This window comes from Salmo salar, chromosome ssa03 (assembly GCF_905237065.1).
Source record: "Salmo salar chromosome ssa03, Ssal_v3.1, whole genome shotgun sequence".
Taxonomy (NCBI): domain Eukaryota; kingdom Metazoa; phylum Chordata; class Actinopteri; order Salmoniformes; family Salmonidae; genus Salmo; species Salmo salar.
Window position 1 is genome coordinate 36,408,530 of NC_059444.1, and position 19,713 is coordinate 36,428,242.

General features: G+C 42.2%; 1 protein-coding gene across 5 annotated transcripts in view; it reads left to right on the plus strand.

Moving 5' to 3' along the window:
* Positions 1 to 1,081: 1,081 nt before the first annotated feature.
* LOC106600370 (uncharacterized) overlaps positions 1,082 to 19,713 on the plus strand; it is a 39,637-nt gene continuing 21,005 nt past the window's right edge. For 3 of the 5 annotated variants that reach the window (XM_014191674.2, XM_014191676.2, XM_014191677.2), the window contains exons 1-2: positions 1,082 to 1,169; positions 1,415 to 1,471. In XM_014191674.2, the coding sequence (XP_014047149.2) occupies positions 1,167 to 1,169; positions 1,415 to 1,471 (60 nt within the window). In that variant the 5' untranslated portion in view covers positions 1,082 to 1,166. Of the gene's footprint in view, positions 1,170 to 1,414; positions 1,472 to 13,846; positions 14,032 to 19,713 lie in introns of those variants that run through there. The other 2 variants (XM_014191679.2, XM_014191681.2) reach the window with 2 other exon arrangements.

Below are 19,713 nucleotides of genomic sequence, written 5' to 3' on the forward strand. Positions count from 1 at the left end.
GGGGTTCAGGTCAGGGCTCTGTACAGGCCAGTCAAGTTCTTCCACACCAATCTCGACAAACCATTTCTGTATGGACCTCGTTTTGTGCACGGGGGCATTGTCATGCTGAAACAGGAAAGGGCCTTCCCCAAACTGTTGCCACAAAGTTGGAAGCACAGAATTGCCTACAATGTCATTGTATGCTGTAGCATTACGATTTCCCTTCACTGGAAATAAGGGGCCTAGCCCGAACCATGAAAAACAGCCCCAAACCATTATTCCTCCTCCACCAAACTTTACAGTTGTCACTATGCATTTGGGCAGGTAGCGTTCTCCTGGCATCTGCCAAACACAGATTTGACCGTCGGACTGACAGATGTTGAAGCTTGTCTCATCACTCCAGAGAACGTGTTTCCACTCCAGCCGACGCTTGGCATTGCATATTGTGATCTTAGGCTTGTGTGCGAAAGCTCGGCCATGGAAACCCATTTCAAGAAGCTCTCAACGAACAGTTGTTGTTCTGACTTTGTTTCCAGAGCCAATTTGGAACTTAGTAGTGAGTGTTGCAACCGAGGACAGGTGATTGTTACGCACTACGCGCTTCAGGACTCGGATGTCCCGTTCTGTGAGCTTTTGTGGCCTACCACTTCGCAGCTGAGCCGTTGTTGCTCCTAGACGTTTACACTTCACAATAACAGCATTTACATTTGATCATGGCAGCACTAGCAGGGCAGATATTTGACAAACTGACTTGTTGGAAAGGTGGCATCCTATGACGGTGCCACATTGAAATTCACTGAGCTCTTCAGTAAGGCCATTTTACTGCCAATGTCTGTCAATGGAGATTGCATGGCTGTGTGCTCAATTTTATACACCTGTCAGCAACAGGTGTGGCTGAAATAGGGTTTCCACATACTTTTGTATGTATAGTGTATTTTTCTGACCACCATACAACCAGCTGGTCATAATTCTGACCACTATATTATGTGCTATATTTTGTAGTCTACTGGCCATAGGGATAACGTCAGAGCTTGGACGTCCCAAGGATCCCTTTTAGACTTTTCAAACAATCAAGTCCAGACAAAGAAACTATTCGGCACACCCTGCCTTTCAGCAACCACCAGCTAAGCGAGCAAATCGTATATTGCCATTAGTTCACAGACAAACAACCACTGCAGGCAGTCCTAATGGTAAGCGGTGGAGCGCTGCTCTCACTTGAAGCGACTCATGTCATTTTGAATATTGGAACTATTATGGTTATACATTTTAAGTGATGTTTATACATTTAAGTCATGTTAAGTGATACCGTCAGTGGTGTCAGCCGATATGTATTATTTGTTGGGGGATATACAATGCTGTAAATTGTAAACTGATGGTAAATTGCTCGAGTTATTATGGGAGATAGCCTGACATTGGTTAACATTTGTGTTGACAGGATCTGAAAGGGCGATATGATGCTATGGTGGATTTGGAGTGTGAGGGAGAAGTTATGGTGAGACTTGCACTGTTGAATAGCATCATTCTATTCTAATCTGAGTAGACTACATATGTTTTCTTTAATCCAAGAGCAAGGACCAATCCTTCTGTGTAATTTTATAAATCCTCTGCGAATGAATGCATATAGGCTACCTAGCCCAAGAATGTACTGTTAAGGAGTGTAGCCTACCCTTCCCAGTTGGTAAAACCTGACTGAATTATGACATATTATTCTTGTCGCAAACTGGTTGAAAATATATACTGTATATATATATATATATATATCTTTTTTTACAGTTGGTCATAATTGTGACCTCTATCTGACCGGCTGGTAATAATTCTGACCACTATATTATGTGTTATATTATGTAGCCTAATGGTCATAGTTAAGACCTCATCATAACCTGGTAATGACCACCTGACTACAGTTTATTACCTACTGTAAAAAGTTTTGCAGAGAATAGAGTTGGATATTGAAAATATAATTCATTACATTTCTATTTGTTTCCATAGTCACCAATTAAAGTTTAAATCCGCAACATATTCTTACATTTAAAATAGATTAAGCAATGGCAAAAACAAATCTACATCAAACATTGCAGCACATCTGCATACAGTAATTGTTTCATAATTCACCCACATACATTACATACATAGAAATACTGGAACACAGAGTATATAAAGGCTGATTGTTTTATTTGATTAATAAGAGTGGTGTGATGGGGTAGATCCTCATCGAGGACCTCTGAGCACAGAAGGCGATCTGGAGTGTAGTGGCCCTCTTGAAGAGTTGTGTGATACAACTTTATCATTCCTGAAGACATTTTTTTGGACTCCGCTAAATTAAAGTATTTCCATGGTACTAGTTGAAGAAGTTGAACAAGCTTGTGGCAGTTATAACTTAGCGATATCTTCATAAAATAGCAACTTTTTTATGCCTCCTTCCATCCTCATCCACCACGGCGGTCAGGGGCATATTTTAGGACTTTCCAGAGGGCCCGCAACTCATTAACCTCCTAAGTTTCCTGACTTTTCGTGACACTTCAGCATAAAAGAGAAGAAAATAAAATAGCGAATGGCATATTGTGGGCATGCAGGACACAACAGAACAGTAACGCACAGTATAATATCTTTAAAAAGTCTGAATCTACAAAAAATGTCTCATTGTCTATGTCAAATGTCTCAACTGCTCACATTTACTTACTACAATGGAGCACACACGAGTGGTAGCAAAGGCATGTTTGCTCCTCTGTCCCTTCATATTGAAGTGGGACATTAATTCATTGGTCATCAATCTGAAACATTTTAAGAAAGAGGATATCAATATTAGACAGTAGTTGGATAATTATTATTTTGAACTAATCTCTAAATTGTAAAGTTTTGCTTACTCTTAATACATGTTGTAATATTCAAAAACGTTTTATAAAACACACCGCTCGGTATTCTTGAGGACATTGTCCGGGACAGAGGTTCCCCAAATTGAGGACAGCTTGGCAGTCTTAAAGGGATACTTCGGGATTTTGGCAATGAGGCCCATTATCTACTTCTCCAGAGTTAAATTAACTATTGGATACCACTTTTATGTCTCTGTGTCCAGTATGAAGAATGTTAAGAACTAGTTTCCTGAGCCAATGCTTATTAGCATTACCGCAATGCAAGCAGATATCCATAGACTTCCAGTCATTGAGCTATCGCTAGTCTGACTCTGGAGAAGTAGATAAAGGGCCCGAAGTATCATTTTAAAAAAAGGTAGAGAGGCAATAAAGAGACAATAAAATACTATATTTTTCAAATGTTATGTGACTGTCAAATCATTCCTGCAACAAACATTGTCAGGGAGAATGAGCAAGAGAAAAATGGGAGAAACTTTACATGACTCACCAAGGGAGGTGTCTTTTGAATCAGGACACAAGGGTTTTGTACCTGAAAAAAAGGCGAGTTAAAATAAAATCCTATTTGCTTTACAGACTTATATTATTAGAAGCAATGCTGTTTAAGTTGGATCTACATACACTACACTCTTAGAAAAAAAAAGAGTTCTTTGGCTGTCCAAATAGGAGAACCCTTTTTGGTTCCGCACATAACTATTTTTAGTTCCAGGTGGAACCCTTTTGGGTTCCATGTTGAACTTTCTGTGGAAAGGGTTCTACATAGAACCCAAAAGAGTACTACCTGGAACCAAAAGGGTTCTACGTGGAACCAAAAAGAGTTATTCAAAGGGTTCTCCTACAGGGACAGCTAATGAACCCTTTTAGGTTCTAGCAAGCATCTTTATTTTTTTTGTATAAGATCAGGCAATCATGGGCAGCTGGATAGCATGTCTCTTGGGAAATCCAGTCTCAATGAGACCTGATGCAGAGAAAAAACGTTCATGATCATCAGCATAGCTAGTACAACCCTACTGTAGTTCTTACAAAGCTGGTTAGTAGGAATCTATACACATTGAAGATCAGAGTATCAAAGAGAAAAAAAAATAAAAAATTGCACAAAAAAACTTACTGTCAATGACTATGGATTTAAGGAGTAGTGGTGCTGCTCTCTCCTTTCCCTAGGATGTGGCAGAATAGGTCACTGGTAACGGAGTGGGCAATGCATTAGGTCATTGACATGTTTCAGGAACTGTAAAGACCAAGAGGAATCAAGATTAACCATTACCTAAGGCCTTCACTAAGTTAGAATTAGCCTAGCAAGTTCATTGACTATGTTGCCCCTCAGCAGTCTGGCAGACATGGAGACAGAGAGAGACAGAGACATAGAGACATAGAGAGAGAGCAAAACATAGGCTATTTACACTTCTTAGTCAGCCAGCTGGATAACTTCTGTACTCCTTCCCTTTGTTCCCTCCTCCATCCTGGCATCCAAGCTTGAAGATTCCTGCAAAAAAAGTAACATTGGAATGAGTGTTGAGGGGGAGCAGGGATAGGCAAACTGTATCCTATTGTGTATTCATCAGGAACTGATTTTCTTATTTACAATGACGGCCTACCCCGGCCAAACCTGGACGACGCTGGGCCAATTGTGCGCCGCCCTATGGGCCTCCCAATCACAGCCGGATGTGATACAGCCTGATATGCATACCTCCTTATTTAGCTACTAAAATTCAAATAAAATTACTGCACGTATTATGTTAATTGATTAAAAGCTTTAAAGGAAAATATAAGTCATATTTTCAGGGTCAAATTCAGGTGCAATAATTTTTGACTGATTATTTATGGAAATAAATGTGTTTAAAAATAGGGTTGTGTAAATCCTGGAGGATTGTAGTAGGATATTGAAAGACAAAAGACAGGCCTACGTGTTATTTGTTAAATTCTGAAAAAAATGTAGTTAGTCGTATTAGAACATCAAAACAGTATTCAGTGGAACAGAAGAAAATATGCAGCACAATAAACAGTACAATTAGCTAACACAAAATATGACCATTAGAAGCCAACACACAGTAAGCTACCAGATATCATTAATTAAACAACCATTATTTAATTGTACTGCAGTTACTGTATTTTAATGGCAATACATTTTTTGTAAGGGTATCCTGTGTTATTGTACATGTTTATCTTACATGCTGGTACCTAGAACAAATGTTATGGAAGTGAATGTGCACTTTTCAACTGGATGGAATGCAAACTACAAAAAACACTGCCATAGCCTGTAGTAAAAGTATTTATAGCATCAGAGATTCTCTAAATTAGGGACCATCGCTGATAGCTATTGGACCATAGAGACTGTCACAAATGTTTGCTTTTAATGACCTATCAAATTGGGATGAATTGGAGGTGAAATATCACATTTCTTAGATTTAAAAAAAGATATATATTTCATCACCCGGTGAGTAAAAACCTCAAATGGCCCGACTCCTGAAGAAATTAATCTGTCTGGATAAGCTGAAGTGGACTCGGCCCGAATTCCATTATCAAATAAAATTTTGCGCCGAATACAACAGGTCTAGACCTTAGTCTGAAATGCTTACTTACAAGCCATTAACCAAGAATGCAGTTAAGAAAAATAAGAGTTAAGAAAATATTTACTGAATAAACTAAAGTATTGCACAAATAAGTCACACAATAAAATAAGAATAACGAGGCTATATACAGGGGGTACCGGTACCGAGTCAATGTGCGGTGGCACCAGTTAGACGATGTAATATGTACATGTAGGTAGGGGTAAAGTGACTATGCATAGATAATAAATAGCGAGTAGCAGCAGCGTTAAAAAAAGGGGGTGTCAATACAAATAGTCCGGGAAGCCATTTGATGAACTGTTCAGCAATGTTATGGCTTGGGGTAGAAGCTGTTAAGGAGCCTTTTGGACCTAGACTTGGCGCTCCGGTACTGCTTGCGGTGCGGTAGCAGAGAGAACAGTCTATGATTAGGGTGGCTGGAGTCCTTGACCATTTTTGCGGCCCTCCTCTGACACCGCCTGGTATAGAGGTCCTGGATGGCAGGAAGCTTAGCCCCAGTGATGTACTGGGCCATACGCACTACCCTCTGTAGCGCCTTGCGATCGGATCCCGAGCAGTTGCCATACCAGGGAGTGATGCAACCAGTCAGGATGCTCTCGATGGTGCATCTGTAGAACCTTTGTGGATCTGAGGACCCACGCCAAATCCTTTCAGCCTCCAAGTGGGAATAGGCATTGTTGTGCCCTCTTCACGACTGTCTTGGTGTGTTTGGACCATGATAGTTTGTTGGTGATGTGGACACCAAGGAACTTGAAGCTCTCAACCTGCTCCACTACAGCCCCATCGATGTGAATGGGGGCATGCTTGGCCCTCCTTCTCCTGTAGTCCACGATCATCTCCTTTGTCTTGATCACGTTGAGGGAGAAGTTGTTGTCCTGGCACCACACGGCCAGGTCTCTGACCTCCTCCCGATAGGCTGTCTCATTGTTGTCGGTGATCAGGCCTACCACCATTGTGTCATCGGCAAACTTAAGAATGGGGTTGGAGTTGTGCTTGGCCTCGCAGTCGTGGGTGAACTGGGAGTATAGGAGGGGACTAAGCATGCACCCTTAAAAGGCCTCGTGTTGAGGATCAGCGTGGCAAATGTGTTGCTGCCTACCCTTACCAGATGAGAGCGGCCCGTCAGGAAGTCCAGGATCCAGCTGCAGTGAGAGGTGTTTAGTCCCAAGGTCCTTAGCTTAGTGATGAGCTTTGAGGGTAGTATGGTGTTGAACGCTGAGCTGTAGTCAATGAACAACATTCTCTCATAGGTGCTCCTTTTGTCCAGGTGGGAAAGGGTAATGTGGAGTGCAATAGAGATTGCATAATCTGTGGATCTGTTGGGGTGGTATGCAAATTGGGGTGGGTCTAGGGTTTCTGGAATGATGGTGTTGATGTGAGACATGACCAGCCTTTCAAAACACTTCATGGCTACAGACATGAGTACTACTGGTCGGTAGTCATTTAGGCAGGTTAACCTTGGCATTCTTTGGCACAGAGACTATGGTGGTTTGCTTGAAACATGTAGGTATTACAGAGTCGGTCAGGGACAGGTTGAAAATGTCAGTGAAGACACTTGTCAGTTGGTCAGCGCATGCTCTGAGTACACGTCCTGGTAATCCGTCTGGCCCTGCGGCCTTGTGAGTGTTGACCTTTTTTAAAGGTCTTACTCATATCGGCTACAGAAAGCGTGATCACACTGTCGTCCGAGATAGCTGGTGCTCTCATGAATGCTTCAGTGTTGCTTGCCTCGAAGTGTGCATAGAAGTCATTTAGCTCGTCTGGTAGGCTCGTGTCACTGGGTAGCTCGCGGCTGGGCTTCCGGAGTCCAGAGTAATTTGATTCTGCCGGACTCGGGAAGCGCTTGGCCCGCATGAAGCCATCTGAGTCCGAGTCCATGCCAAGTCCCAGAGTCTCAAACAGAATAGGCCCGAGCCCAGAGTATTGACTGGGTACAGTATTCCACAATACCCTAACCTGCTTTGGTGCGCTCTGCTAAGCTGAATCATGCAAACCCTGCTAAAAAAGATTGAAAAAGATTGGTTCTAGTGTATTATATGCAATGGGTGCATGACCCACAAATATCATGCTCTTAGATTGGTGTCTATTAAGTGAGTAACATTTAGATCAGGGATGGGTAAGTTTGATGGGGGTACGGGCCACAAAAAATATGAAGTCATACCCACATCTATATCCCCCATATTGCAAGCAAATCATATCTTAGTTGCCCTCCTCTTGACAGCAGAGATACATTTTTTATGTTTTAGAGTTAATTTCATGCAAATCTAATTTTGCCATGGGTTGTAGAGCAAATGTTGCAGTTTTAAAGCAAGTTTGTTGCAATTATACAAATTTTGCCATGGGGCGGAGAGAAGATTTTGTAATTTTATGACAATGCAGTTCTACTCATTTTGGCATGAGGCAGAGATGAGAATTAGCTGTCTTACTGCTAATGTCCTGCAATTCTACAATTTTTTTTCCATAGGGTGGAGAGAAATGATTGCAGTTTTTAATATCTGAAGGACACTAACAAAATCAATGAGGTCTCCCTGTAATTTGACCATGATAACGAGTTTAGATAGCTGGCCACTAAACTAATTTAGCAATCCCAACAACAAAATCGCTGACATGGGCTAATTGACTGACTATCAGTAACTGACATAACAAGAGTAAAACTGAAGATGCACAACCAAATTTTGAAATTGCACGTTGTTAGTCTACTATTTTAACTTGCAACAGTAAGTTGAGACCCCGACTAAGTTCCTAAAAATTTCTCAGAGGGCCTTCATCGCGGGCCACCAGTTGCCCATCCCTGATTTAGATAACTGGTCAGTAGTTCAAGCAGATTTAAACCAAAAAACAGATATCAACCAAAAAGACGTCATGAAAAAGACATCTTGAGCTGGTTACAAGACATCCAGACCAGATATCAACCAGTAAACAACATCTTTATCATGTCCAAGGACCTTACATACTATGTTCTAAGGCAAACTGGCTCTGGTAGCCAAAATAGCCAAATACTCCATCTAAGCATGAATCAATTCTCAATTGCAGTATGGTTCTAGAAACATAAAACCCTCTACATTCATATCACATTAAAATAGTTTCACAAATGCAAAATATACAGTTGCATTCAACAGTGTTTTTCATTTACAACCAGGGGTGAAAGTAGAAACGGTACAGAACCTGTGCACCAAAAATGGATGGGCCTTATCATAGAACTACATATAGAATCCCTATTAATTCAATAGGATCTTTGTGTGCCTAGTCATAAAGATGTCATTTAACTTTTAAAATGTATTACCTTTTATTGTAGCATAAACAAAACTAGTCATGTTTTCATCTGATTGTCGAACAATCACTTCAAATGGCTCCTTTATTAGGGTACCCTCGCACGTTCATCCACTCGCAACATATTTCCAGTCTCCAAACAGTGGTGAACGGAAAGAGACATCTGTTACTCAAAACACCACAAAGTGTCATGACATTTGGCAATTGTCATTAGGCCAGAATTTATGCTTCCACTGCGGTCTGCGCGAGTTTCTGTGGCAGCCACTCATCTAGGCCTTGGCAAAATCTCAGTGTTCTCCTCGAACCACATCACATTTTGGAGCGTAGGCTACAGCATCCGTTTAAGTCCATTCATACATTTTTCATGCCTCCGACATGCGGTAGTCGAGTCCCAAGGAGAATGGGTCAAGTCGAGTCAGTCGTGCATACTAAGAGCAAGTCGAGTTGAGTCACAAGTCTAATCTCAAGTCAAGTAAAAAAAAAATGAATGTCAGAGACATAGGACACAAACACACGGAACGCCAACATAACCCAGGAAATATGAACATGGTGAAGCTGATGTGGAACGGCGCTGCGTCTCTTGCATCTTCTGACGTCTGGCATCAATGAGCTGGTCACACTGGCGCCGCAGAACCTCATTCAGGCCCTTCTGGTGTAGTATCTGTTGCATGACGATCTCTGAGATGATAAACAGTTCATCAGCATTTGACTCTGATTTCATCTTCATTCACGGTGTGTACCGTTTTCCCATGGTGAGCTCTGCTCACTTTTGCAAAGTGATTCCATTTTCCACATTTAGTACACTGTTTACCTTTTAGCTGGGCAATTTTCCTCTTCACCATGCACTTTGTATCCACAATATCCACGTGATTTGGGGCGTTTTGAGTCTGTGTTGCTCTGTTTTGGAGTTCTGTCCCTTCTGAAGCACGCTCTCTGGAGGTGTGATTTTAGGTCTGCCTGACTGCATGCACTGCTTGTTCACGTGATGCACTCGTGCTGCCACCTTAAATGTTTTTTATCTGAGCTAGCTCGTGAGATCTGGCTATGTCAATAGCTTTGTCCAGTATTAGCTCAGACCCATCATTCAAAAATGTATCTCACGCACGGTGATTGTATTCCAAATACAATACAGTCCCTGACCATCTCATCCTTGTTTGCATAATCAGTCTTTCACATGGAGATGCAACTCAGTCACAAACTCAAAATGATTTGCAAGCTCTCTGTACTTCCTCATGGAATTTTCACCTAGCGAAAATCATGGCCCAAGTGATGTCACTGAGTACTGCCCCTATATATAGGACCTTCCACCCCCACCTGGGATATGGATGCCTGATGAAGATCTAAGGGTCGACACATTGTTATAAATAAATATCACCTGGGAGGATGAGCAGCAGTGTGCGGCGTTTTCCGTTCTGTTGTCCATGAGTTTGCCTACAGCTCCAGCACCTGCGGAAAGTACCTGGATGTGCGTATGTTCTTCAGCGTTTGGCTTTGAGACAGCTGTCAGCTAATTGGGATTTTGGACAATATCTAGGAGATGCACTGAGAGATTACCTTGTAAGTAGGACTCTGCTTTGAAGCGACGCAGCACAAGATTCTAGCAGAAAAGGATCTAACATTCAGAAAGGCATGTGAGATGGTTTTGTCAATGAAGTTAAGTCCCTGGTGTTCTGGGAAGCTTTCAGGGAAAACAAAAGAGGCTCAGTCAGTAAATGCAGTGAACAAAAATGCAAAAATAAAATCCTATGCGAGTAAAAGGACACTGGTGAGGAACAGTGTCAGAAAAATGACAAAGCAAGTGAATGCATGTCAGCAACCATGCTACAGGTGCAGAGAAAACATTCTGCTGGTGATTGCAGATTGAACAATTTGAAATGTCTGTTCTAAAGTTGGACACATAGCACGTGCATGTAGGAACCGCAGAGCGGGACAGATACAGTATGTTGAAACTACTGAGGAAAATGACAAGAAAACGAGGATGATTCAGAGCTGTTTGGGGTGTATACAGTTTACACTACCTCCAATGGGAAAAAGGGCATTACATTGAATGTCACTTTGTATGGAAAAGTCTTGGATATGCAGTTAGACACAAGGGCCGCTGTCTCTCGGGTCTCAGAAGTGTGTTACCAGGATGCTCTGTCTCACCTACCGTTAAAGAATATGCAGTTACAAGGGATTATCTACTCAAGTGAGAAAACCCCTTCGCTAGGGTAAGTATATACATCAACATCATCATCGCAGACACCCTGGACCTACTCCAATTCACATACCGCCCCAACAGATCTACAGATGACGCAATCTCTATTGCACTCCACACTGCCCTTTCCCACCTGGACAAAAGGAACACCTACGTGAGAATGCTATTCCTTGACTACAGCTCAGCGTTCAACACCATACTGCCCTCCAAGCTCATTACTAAGCTAAGGACCCGGGAATTAAACAACTCCCTCTGCAACTGGATCCTGGACTTCCAGACGGACCGCCCCCCAGTAGGCAACAATACATCCGCCACATTGACCGTCAACACGGGGGGGGCCCTTAGGGGTGCGTGCTTAGTCCCCTCCTGTACTCCCTGTTCACCCACGACTACGTGGCCGCGCACAACTCCAACACCATCATTAAGTTTGCAGATGACACAATGGTGGTAGTCCTGATCATAGACGATGATGAGACAGCCTACAGGGAGGCGGTCAGAGACCTGTCAGTGTGGTGCCAGTACAACAACCTCTCCCTCAACATCAGAAAGATAAAGGAGTTTATCGTGGACTACAGGAAATGGAGGGCTGAGCACGACAGGGCTGTAGTGGTGCTGGTCGAAAGCTTCAAGATCCTTGGTGTCCACATCAGTAAGGTCCTATCATGGTCCAAACACACCAAGACAGTTGTGAAGAGGGCACTACAACACCTCTTCCCCCTCAGGAGGCTGAAAAGATTTGGCATGGGCCCTCAGATCCTAAAAAAGTTTTGTAGCTGCACCATTGAGAGCATCTTGACTGGCTGCCTCACCGCTTGGTATGGCAAATCAAATCAAATCAAATGTATTTATATAGCCCTTCTTACATCAGCTGATATCTCAAAGTGCTGTACAGAAACCCAGCCTAAAACCCCAAACAGCAAGCAATGCAGGTGTTGAAGCACGGTGGCTAGGAAAAACTCCCTAGAAAGTCCAAAACCTAGGAAGAAACCTAGAGAGGAACCAGGCTATGAGGGGTGGCCAGTCCTCTTCTGGCTGTGCCGGGTGGAGATTATAACTGCACATGGCCAAGATGTTCAAATGTTCATAAATGACCAGCATGGTTAAATAATAATAATCATAGTAGTTGTCGAGGGTGCAACAAGTCAGCAACTCAAGAGTAAATGTCAGTTGGCTTTTTCATAGCCGATCTTTGAGAGTAACTCTACCGCTCCTGCTGTCTCTAGAGAGTTGAAAACAGCAGGTCTGGGACAGGTAGCACGTCCGGTGAACAGGTCAGGGTTCCAGCAGGTCTGGGACAGGTGGCACGTCTGTGGCAACTGCTTGATATCTGACCGCAAGGCGCTACAGAGGGTAGTGCGCATGGCCCAGTACATCACTGGGTCCTCCCACCGAGGACCTCTATAACATGCAGTGTCAGAGGAAGGCCCTAAAAATCCACACAACGCATGGCAAGTGGTACCAGGGAGAGCCAAGTCTGGGACCAAAAGGCTCCTGAACAGCTTCTACCCCCAAGCCATAAGACTGCTGAACAGTTAATCACATGGCTACCCAGAGTATTTTCATTTACCATTTTTTGAACTAGTTCTCTGCACACTCACTGGACTCTACCCCACACACACACATACTACACTGAAACTCCAACACACACATATTGACACCACACACACACACACACTTTTGCACTCTTCACACACTGTGCTACTGTTTATTATTTCTCCTGATTGCCTAAGTCACTTCTACCCCTACTTACATGTACATTATCTCAATCACCTCAACTACCTTGTACCCCCAGCACATTGACTCGGTACCGGTACTCCTTGTATATAATTTTGTGTTACTATTTCCTTTATTTTTCTGTGCAAATGTTCGTACTTCTTAACTCTGCATTGTTGGAAAGGGCTCGTAAGTAAGCATTTCACGGTAAAGTCTACACCTGTTGTTTTTGGTGCATGTGAAAAATAAAATATTTTATTTCAAGTGCCAGTGCAGTATGAAAAACTAAATGTGACTTTGCCATGGATAATTGTTAAAGGAGACAGACCTGCACTGATAGGCCATAACTTACTAGAGAAAATACAGTTGAACTGGCAGAACATATTTTCAGTGGAAAAGGCTGTGACTGACCCAGCTATCAGCACCATCAGGTGGTGTTTTCAGAAGGGCAAAATCTCATCAAAGTAGGGCGATATAGCCTAAAAATCATCTCAATTTTCTTCAAATTTATGGGCGAATCACGATATACATCTCAATATTTAAAAAAGTTTCTCTAAATAATCTTTGTTACACAATACACTTCATTTCAAACAGTCAGGAATAATGTAATGAATTCAGGGATTGTAAAATTATACCTAGACTCAAATATACCTAGCCTTCAACCAGAAGACCCACAAATAATGACAGTATTTTATCAAAATAGTTTAACCTGCTTTAGTGCAATAATCACTGAAAATGCCCTTTTTGTTACATGCACAATGCACATCCACTAATGATGACAGTTTCTGGTAGCAGGTATTATAGAAAAATGATCACAGGTCTCATAAATAATCTCTCAAGCACAAGCCCACAGCTAGTGAGTAGCCAGCTAATCTTTATATTTAAAGTCTAGCCAACAGTTGAACTGTTATGAATAGACCCTGCTGTCCATCGCCAACTGCTTGAACAACATAGCCTGTTCACTTTGTTTAGATGTTGAAATCAAGTGCCCTGCCTGGATAAGAATATGCTTATTTCTCAGATTGAGAATGAGTTGCCAGTTCCTTATACAAAATGCATATTTTTAATTGCACATACTAGACAGCTCGCACATAAATCTGTCGCTAAAATACTGTCGCACCACTTCACCCTTGGAGAATTCACATTTGTTTCACTGAAAAGGACAAGTACTTTTTAGTGATCATCAACAGCTATTCAAAGTGGTTGGAAGTTAATCACATGACTTCAATGACATCAGCAAACCTCATCGAAAACATACGAAGGCTGTTCGCATCCTACAGATTGTGCGAAAAAAATCGTCTCAGACAACGGACCCCAGCTGGTCCTGAAAAACAATGGAATCAAGCAGACCCTTCTTCCCGCCTATCATCTCGCCTCGAACAGCCAGTACTTAATTTGTGCCGGTGTAACGCTGAGAGTCAGGAAGCAGGTGCAGAAGGTGAGTTTAATGATAAGAATAAGGCAGGTTCACAAAACAGGAGACGTGTACTGAACGTGACCAAAACGACCTGATTACTGAGGGCTAAATAAAGGGAGAGTAATCAAGGTGATGATGAGGTCCAGGTGTGCATAACATTTGGGAGCAGGTGTGCGTAATGATGGTTGCCAGGACCAGTGGTTAGTAGACCTGCGACGTCGAGCGCTGGATCCACCTCTGCTTTTTGGGACCTATTTGGCCGGATCCGGTACCTCTCAAGGCATGATTTTTTTTCTTTCACTTTTTGTAATGTAAAAATTCCTGATATTGTTGTGTTGAGTCGGGTTGGCCAGGGCTTAAAGTTTGCGCAACATTGTAGCCTATGTTTGAGACTAACATGTGGCCGTGTGAGAAGCAGGCCTGTGTCTCTCACAGACCTGGAACGCGATTCACTTTCTATGATCTCTCTGTTCTGATAGACATGAATGAGCTTGAAACTCTCATCTCTCCAGCTTTGCACTTCATAATTTATTTCCTTATAGAATCATAGCTGCGCAAAGGGTTCAGGGGGGCGCAGCTACTAAACTTCTAAATAGGCTTTTTGTTTTACAAAGTAAAACAAGAGAGAGGCTTATGGCACTAGGCCATCACCAGCCAGTGAGCTGCACATCATTGGGTGAGTCAGTGAAACTGAAAAGTTTTTTAAGACTATCATTTCCTCCTCATAGTGTAGCCTACAATATGTGTCTCCATACGCCTAGGCCTAGGCAATTGATGGATTCAAGACAAGGTTGTTTTCATTGATCTCAGATTCTCAGTTTGTCAATGTAAAAGTAGCCTGTCATTTTGAATTCTGAGTTGGATGACCGTTCAAAACTAATTTTCCCAGTTGGAGTTCATTTTTTCCCCCCGACTTCCCAGTTGTCTTGAACTCACTGACGTCGGAAGTCGGAGATTTACCAGTTCCGAGTTCCCATGTTTTAAACACGGCATTAAAAAGATTATGCCAAAGTCTCCAGTCATGTAAAATGATGTAGAATTGCATGAAATGCGTTTATAAAAGGCCACATTTTCCCCAGACTCTAGGCCACTAAAAATGTTATCCATGTGTTATACTACTGCTCTATGCCACTATGCAAATACGATGATATGCATGCAATGCTTTACTATAAAAAGGTGATTTTTCTTTTCTTTTTTTCGTCTCGTGTTCCGATACCTCAGAGCTCCCTAGGTCAGTGTTTACAATGATTTTTTGCAGTGATCCTTTAAAGATTCACTGGACATTTGAGAGGCAGTGCTGATGTTCAGCAGAACTCCATATTTGGTTTTCACCTGGTTGAGTGTTTCAAATCTCTCATCCATGGACGTCACAGAAGAGTCGACCACAATGTTGAAGTAGTTGACTTCAAGGTTTTTCAGTGCATCAGTCACTGGTTCATCAGGAGCCTCATCTGAAATGCCTCTTGCTGTTTCTCAGTCTCTTCTCTTACAGAACAGCCTCCACATTAATTAATTCACAAATACTTTTGGCTGTTGTCTGGGCCTCAGAGAATCCAGTTTTCTGGTATGTACTGAGGGAGGCCTTTGCATATCCAAATGCATTGAGGCGGATTGGAGGAACTTGTTCACCTTGTTTGTCATTGTCAGTATCACACAGCAAATCAAGAAGCGGTAGAACCCAACTTCCTCCGCAAGTGCTTGTGCCTCCACTTTGGCCACAGGATCAATGATCGTCTGTCTGTCTTCCAGTAATGCCTCCTGAACTTCAGAAGCCTGAGACCTGATTGCATGAACACTTTGGAGCCTACTTTCCCATCTTGTGTCACTCCATAACTTCACGGTTATGTTCACATGTTTCTTCAAAACACTCCATCTTTGTGTGCCAGCTGAAAGAAGGTGAAGAGCTTTTGCACATGCCCCAAAAACCCAACTGCATCTTTTGGCAGCATCTGCAATGACAAGGTTTAGAGTATGTGCTCCACATGGGACGAACACGGCTCTGGGATTTCTTTTGAGCTGTCTGGCTTGTGCTCCTTGGTGATTGCCCTTCATTTTGGGCCCCACTATCATAAGCTTGCCCTCTGCAATCTTCAAATGGAATCTTCAACTCGTTCAGCTTATCTAAGATGACAGTGGACAGATTCAAGCCTGTTGTAACCTCAACATTCACAAAGCCGAGGAAGTGCTCCTTGAACTCTGGCTTTCCCTTTAAAGCCACGCTTCTCAGAATAATGGACATTTGCTCCTGGAGACTAATCTCAGGTGTACAGTCCAAGATAATAGAGAAGTACTTTGAGTCTCTTACTTGAGTGACCATTGCTTCCAGAATCTTGTCACGCTCATTCTGTGTGCGCTTCCCAAGGTAATGAGCATGTGTCTCTCCATCTTTAATTTTGCTGAGATGATTTTCCATAACGGGGTCAAATTTTGCCAGTAATTCAACCTCTTTTAAGAAGTTTCCATTATCTGGTTGGAAGAGCCTGTCTGACGAACTCCTGAATGCTAGGTTTCTTTCAGCCAGAGACTGGGTGATATTTAAACGTGTAAGGACATCCAGGCATCTCTTTCAGCCTCCAAATTTGTCATTTGTATCTGGTCAAGAGTCTGTCCCCGACTTAGGTGCAGATCAAGTTCTCTCCACTATTGTTTGTGTTCAGAACTACCCTCATGGTGTTGATATTTGACCAGTTATTCACGCCTTCATTTATTATTTTGTATTTTTTTTGTAGAAAAGAGCTTACTGCAAAAACGATACACAGCGTTGTTTTTGAGTATGAAAGCCAGCTCCTGGTAATCTTTTCTCCATTTGACAGCTGTCTCTGTAATAAGCCTGAATTGAAACCTTTTCTAGACTTGTCTTTAGGGTAAGAATAATCCAGTCCTGGTTTGAATGAACCTCTGCGTACTAACTCAGTCCTCATAAAGTCTGTTAAGCCTCGGGGCCAATCTGCTAGGTTATTTGGTGGAGCAGCAACTGTTCTACTAGGGTCTGAGCTGCTTGTATCTGATGCTGGCTGTACACCTCTGGTTGTGCTAGTACTGGCTGAGGCTGCCTGTACTTCACCTATGTCTGTGTTAGTACTTGCTGAAGCCAGCTGTACTGGGTCTGTGTTAGTATTTGCTGAAGCCAGCTGTACTGGGTCTGTGTTAGTACTTGCTGAAGCCAGCTGTACTGGGTCTGTGTTAGTACTTGCTGAAGCCAGCTGTACTGGGTCTGTGTTAGTACTTGCTGAAGCCAGCTGTACTGGGTCTGTGTTAGTACTTGCTGAAGTCGGCTGTACTGGGTCTGTGTTAGTACTGGCTGAGGCTGGATATGGATCACCTGAGTCTATGCTTGTACTGGCTGATGATCACTTGTAAATTATAGCTGCATCAGGCCCATTCAAACTGGCTCCCCCAGATTTCCGTTTTATACATTTTCAAATATAAAATGCTATGGCTTGGCTGAATACTTATGGTTATTATTTACTGAGAGATGTGCATCCATATTGCCCAGTATGCCCATCTAATCAACATTTTAAATTCAATATATAAATAGTCTGTCAATTCATTGCTTTCCATCTTGCATTAGTCCAGAGTTGTAACTAAACCTTGACTGAGAGACTAGATAATCATTGTCTTGTTTTAAAATATGTGCGCCTATGAGGAGTGCCATCACGCCCATATATTGTCTGGACTGGTCCCCGCAGAGGTTGCTGCTGGAAAGCGCGAGTTTCATTTTGTGCATATGAACACATGTTAATGCGCAACGCGGTTATCTTTTCCGAGCTGCATTTTATAAACACCATTACCGTTGGCGTTTATCAAAAGTAAAATGGTTGTATTTCACTCTCACTTTTGTCAGGCACAAAGTCACAGAACACAGCCCTGGAAGTGGCTGGCAAGCAAGACAGACAGACCAAGAGATTAACTGCCCAGCTAGGTTAGCAAGACAGACAGACTAGAGAGAGATGCACTGCAATCTAGCACATCAACTTATTAACTTTAGTGTCATTTGCTGACATCAAATCTATGAGTGGGGAGAACACAAGTTTACCTGATTGCTGTTCCCGTAATTCACTCTCATTGTGTTTTTTCTCTTTTCGTGACCAGAAGGATAGTTCTGCTTCATCCTCTCATCGAAGTTGTAAACATTGCCACCCACTTTGACACGAGGGGGAGGCGGGGCCCTTGCGTAATTTGCAGGGCCCTACACAACTTGCGTATAGGGCCTCTGCCCAACAGACAGCTCCAGTCCTGACCACTCGCCAATGTTCCCGGACAGCAACCTCAGGCTACATCAAGTTGCACAACCAGCACTGGAAACTGGAAACTTACCAGCTCCAGTAAACTCAAAGATTGCCACGAAAGCCTGCAGAGCACAGGTACCCTGAAAGGACCTGTATGGTCCCTAAAAAACCTGACCTGTAAATAAACAGAAACAAAAGAGTGCTCAGTTAAGAGACTTGAGTTCAAAGACAAAAAAAGAAAAAACTAGACTAAAAAGGTAAAAAGAGACATTCTTAATTCAGTTGTTGAAGTTTATTGAAAAAAAATCAAAGAATAAAAAAAACTTCAAAAACCCCACCTCAAATTTGTATCTCAAGCAGACCGTTGAAAAAATTATTGCTTTTGCCTCAGAGGATGATGTCATGAACTGGCCAATCAGCGATCTACTGTAGTTGTAAAGACAGCCGTTGGGAGATGAGAAGCAAGTACAGAGTGAAGATTTACAAGTGAAGATTTACAAGTGAAGATTTAATGAAAAAAAGAAAGGAAACAAACCACGGACAGCGTCTGGACAAGGGAACTATAACAACATTAATGCTGACACGGGGATCAAACTGAGGAATAGACAGATATAGAGGAGGCAATCAATAAAGTGATGGAGTCCAGGTGAGTACAATGAAGTGCTGATGCGTGTAACGATGGTGACAGGCGTGTGTAATGATGATGGGCCGTCGAGCGCCAGAGAGTGGGAGCAGGTGTGACGGTTGTTGGGGTACGCCCACACCATTCCAACACATAAAAGCTGCTATTCAACATGCCTAATAAAAAAAGTTGGAAGGAAAACTATTTATCTTATTATAATGAAGTATTGGTTTTATTTCATAGAAATCTGGAAGGACTGGACAGTAGGGGGAAAAAGTGTAATAGATTGGTCTTTAATACCACTATTAAAAATTCCACACCAGCGTAGCCTGAAAATATTTTTGCTATCACAGATAGTTCTGGCAATTATCACATAGTACTTGAAGAAAGGAAAAACCCGCACTCACTGAAATATTCTTTATGTTTTAATGTACTGTATATATTTATTTTTTTGTAGGACAAATGCAAAACAAATGGACCTTGTTTCGGTGGTAGCCTTCATCAGCATTCTCACATAGTAAATTCATTGGGAGGAAGGATGTTTGACATGCTTTTACATTTTTCTTCATATATTCATTTATACAACATAAAGAATATTAATACTGTATTAGTATCTCAAAAGCACCCCTTTAGACATATTGTTTGTGACAATATACTCTTCAAACATGTCAAATTTTCAGTGTGGGCTCTCTGGTACTTTTAATGATATGACCCATTTTATACAGTGCCTTCAGAAAGTATTCATACCCCTTCACTTATTCCACAATTTGTTGTGTTACAGACCGGATTCAAAATGGATTAAAAATTTTTTTTCACTCATCTACACACAATACACAATGACAAAGTGAGAAA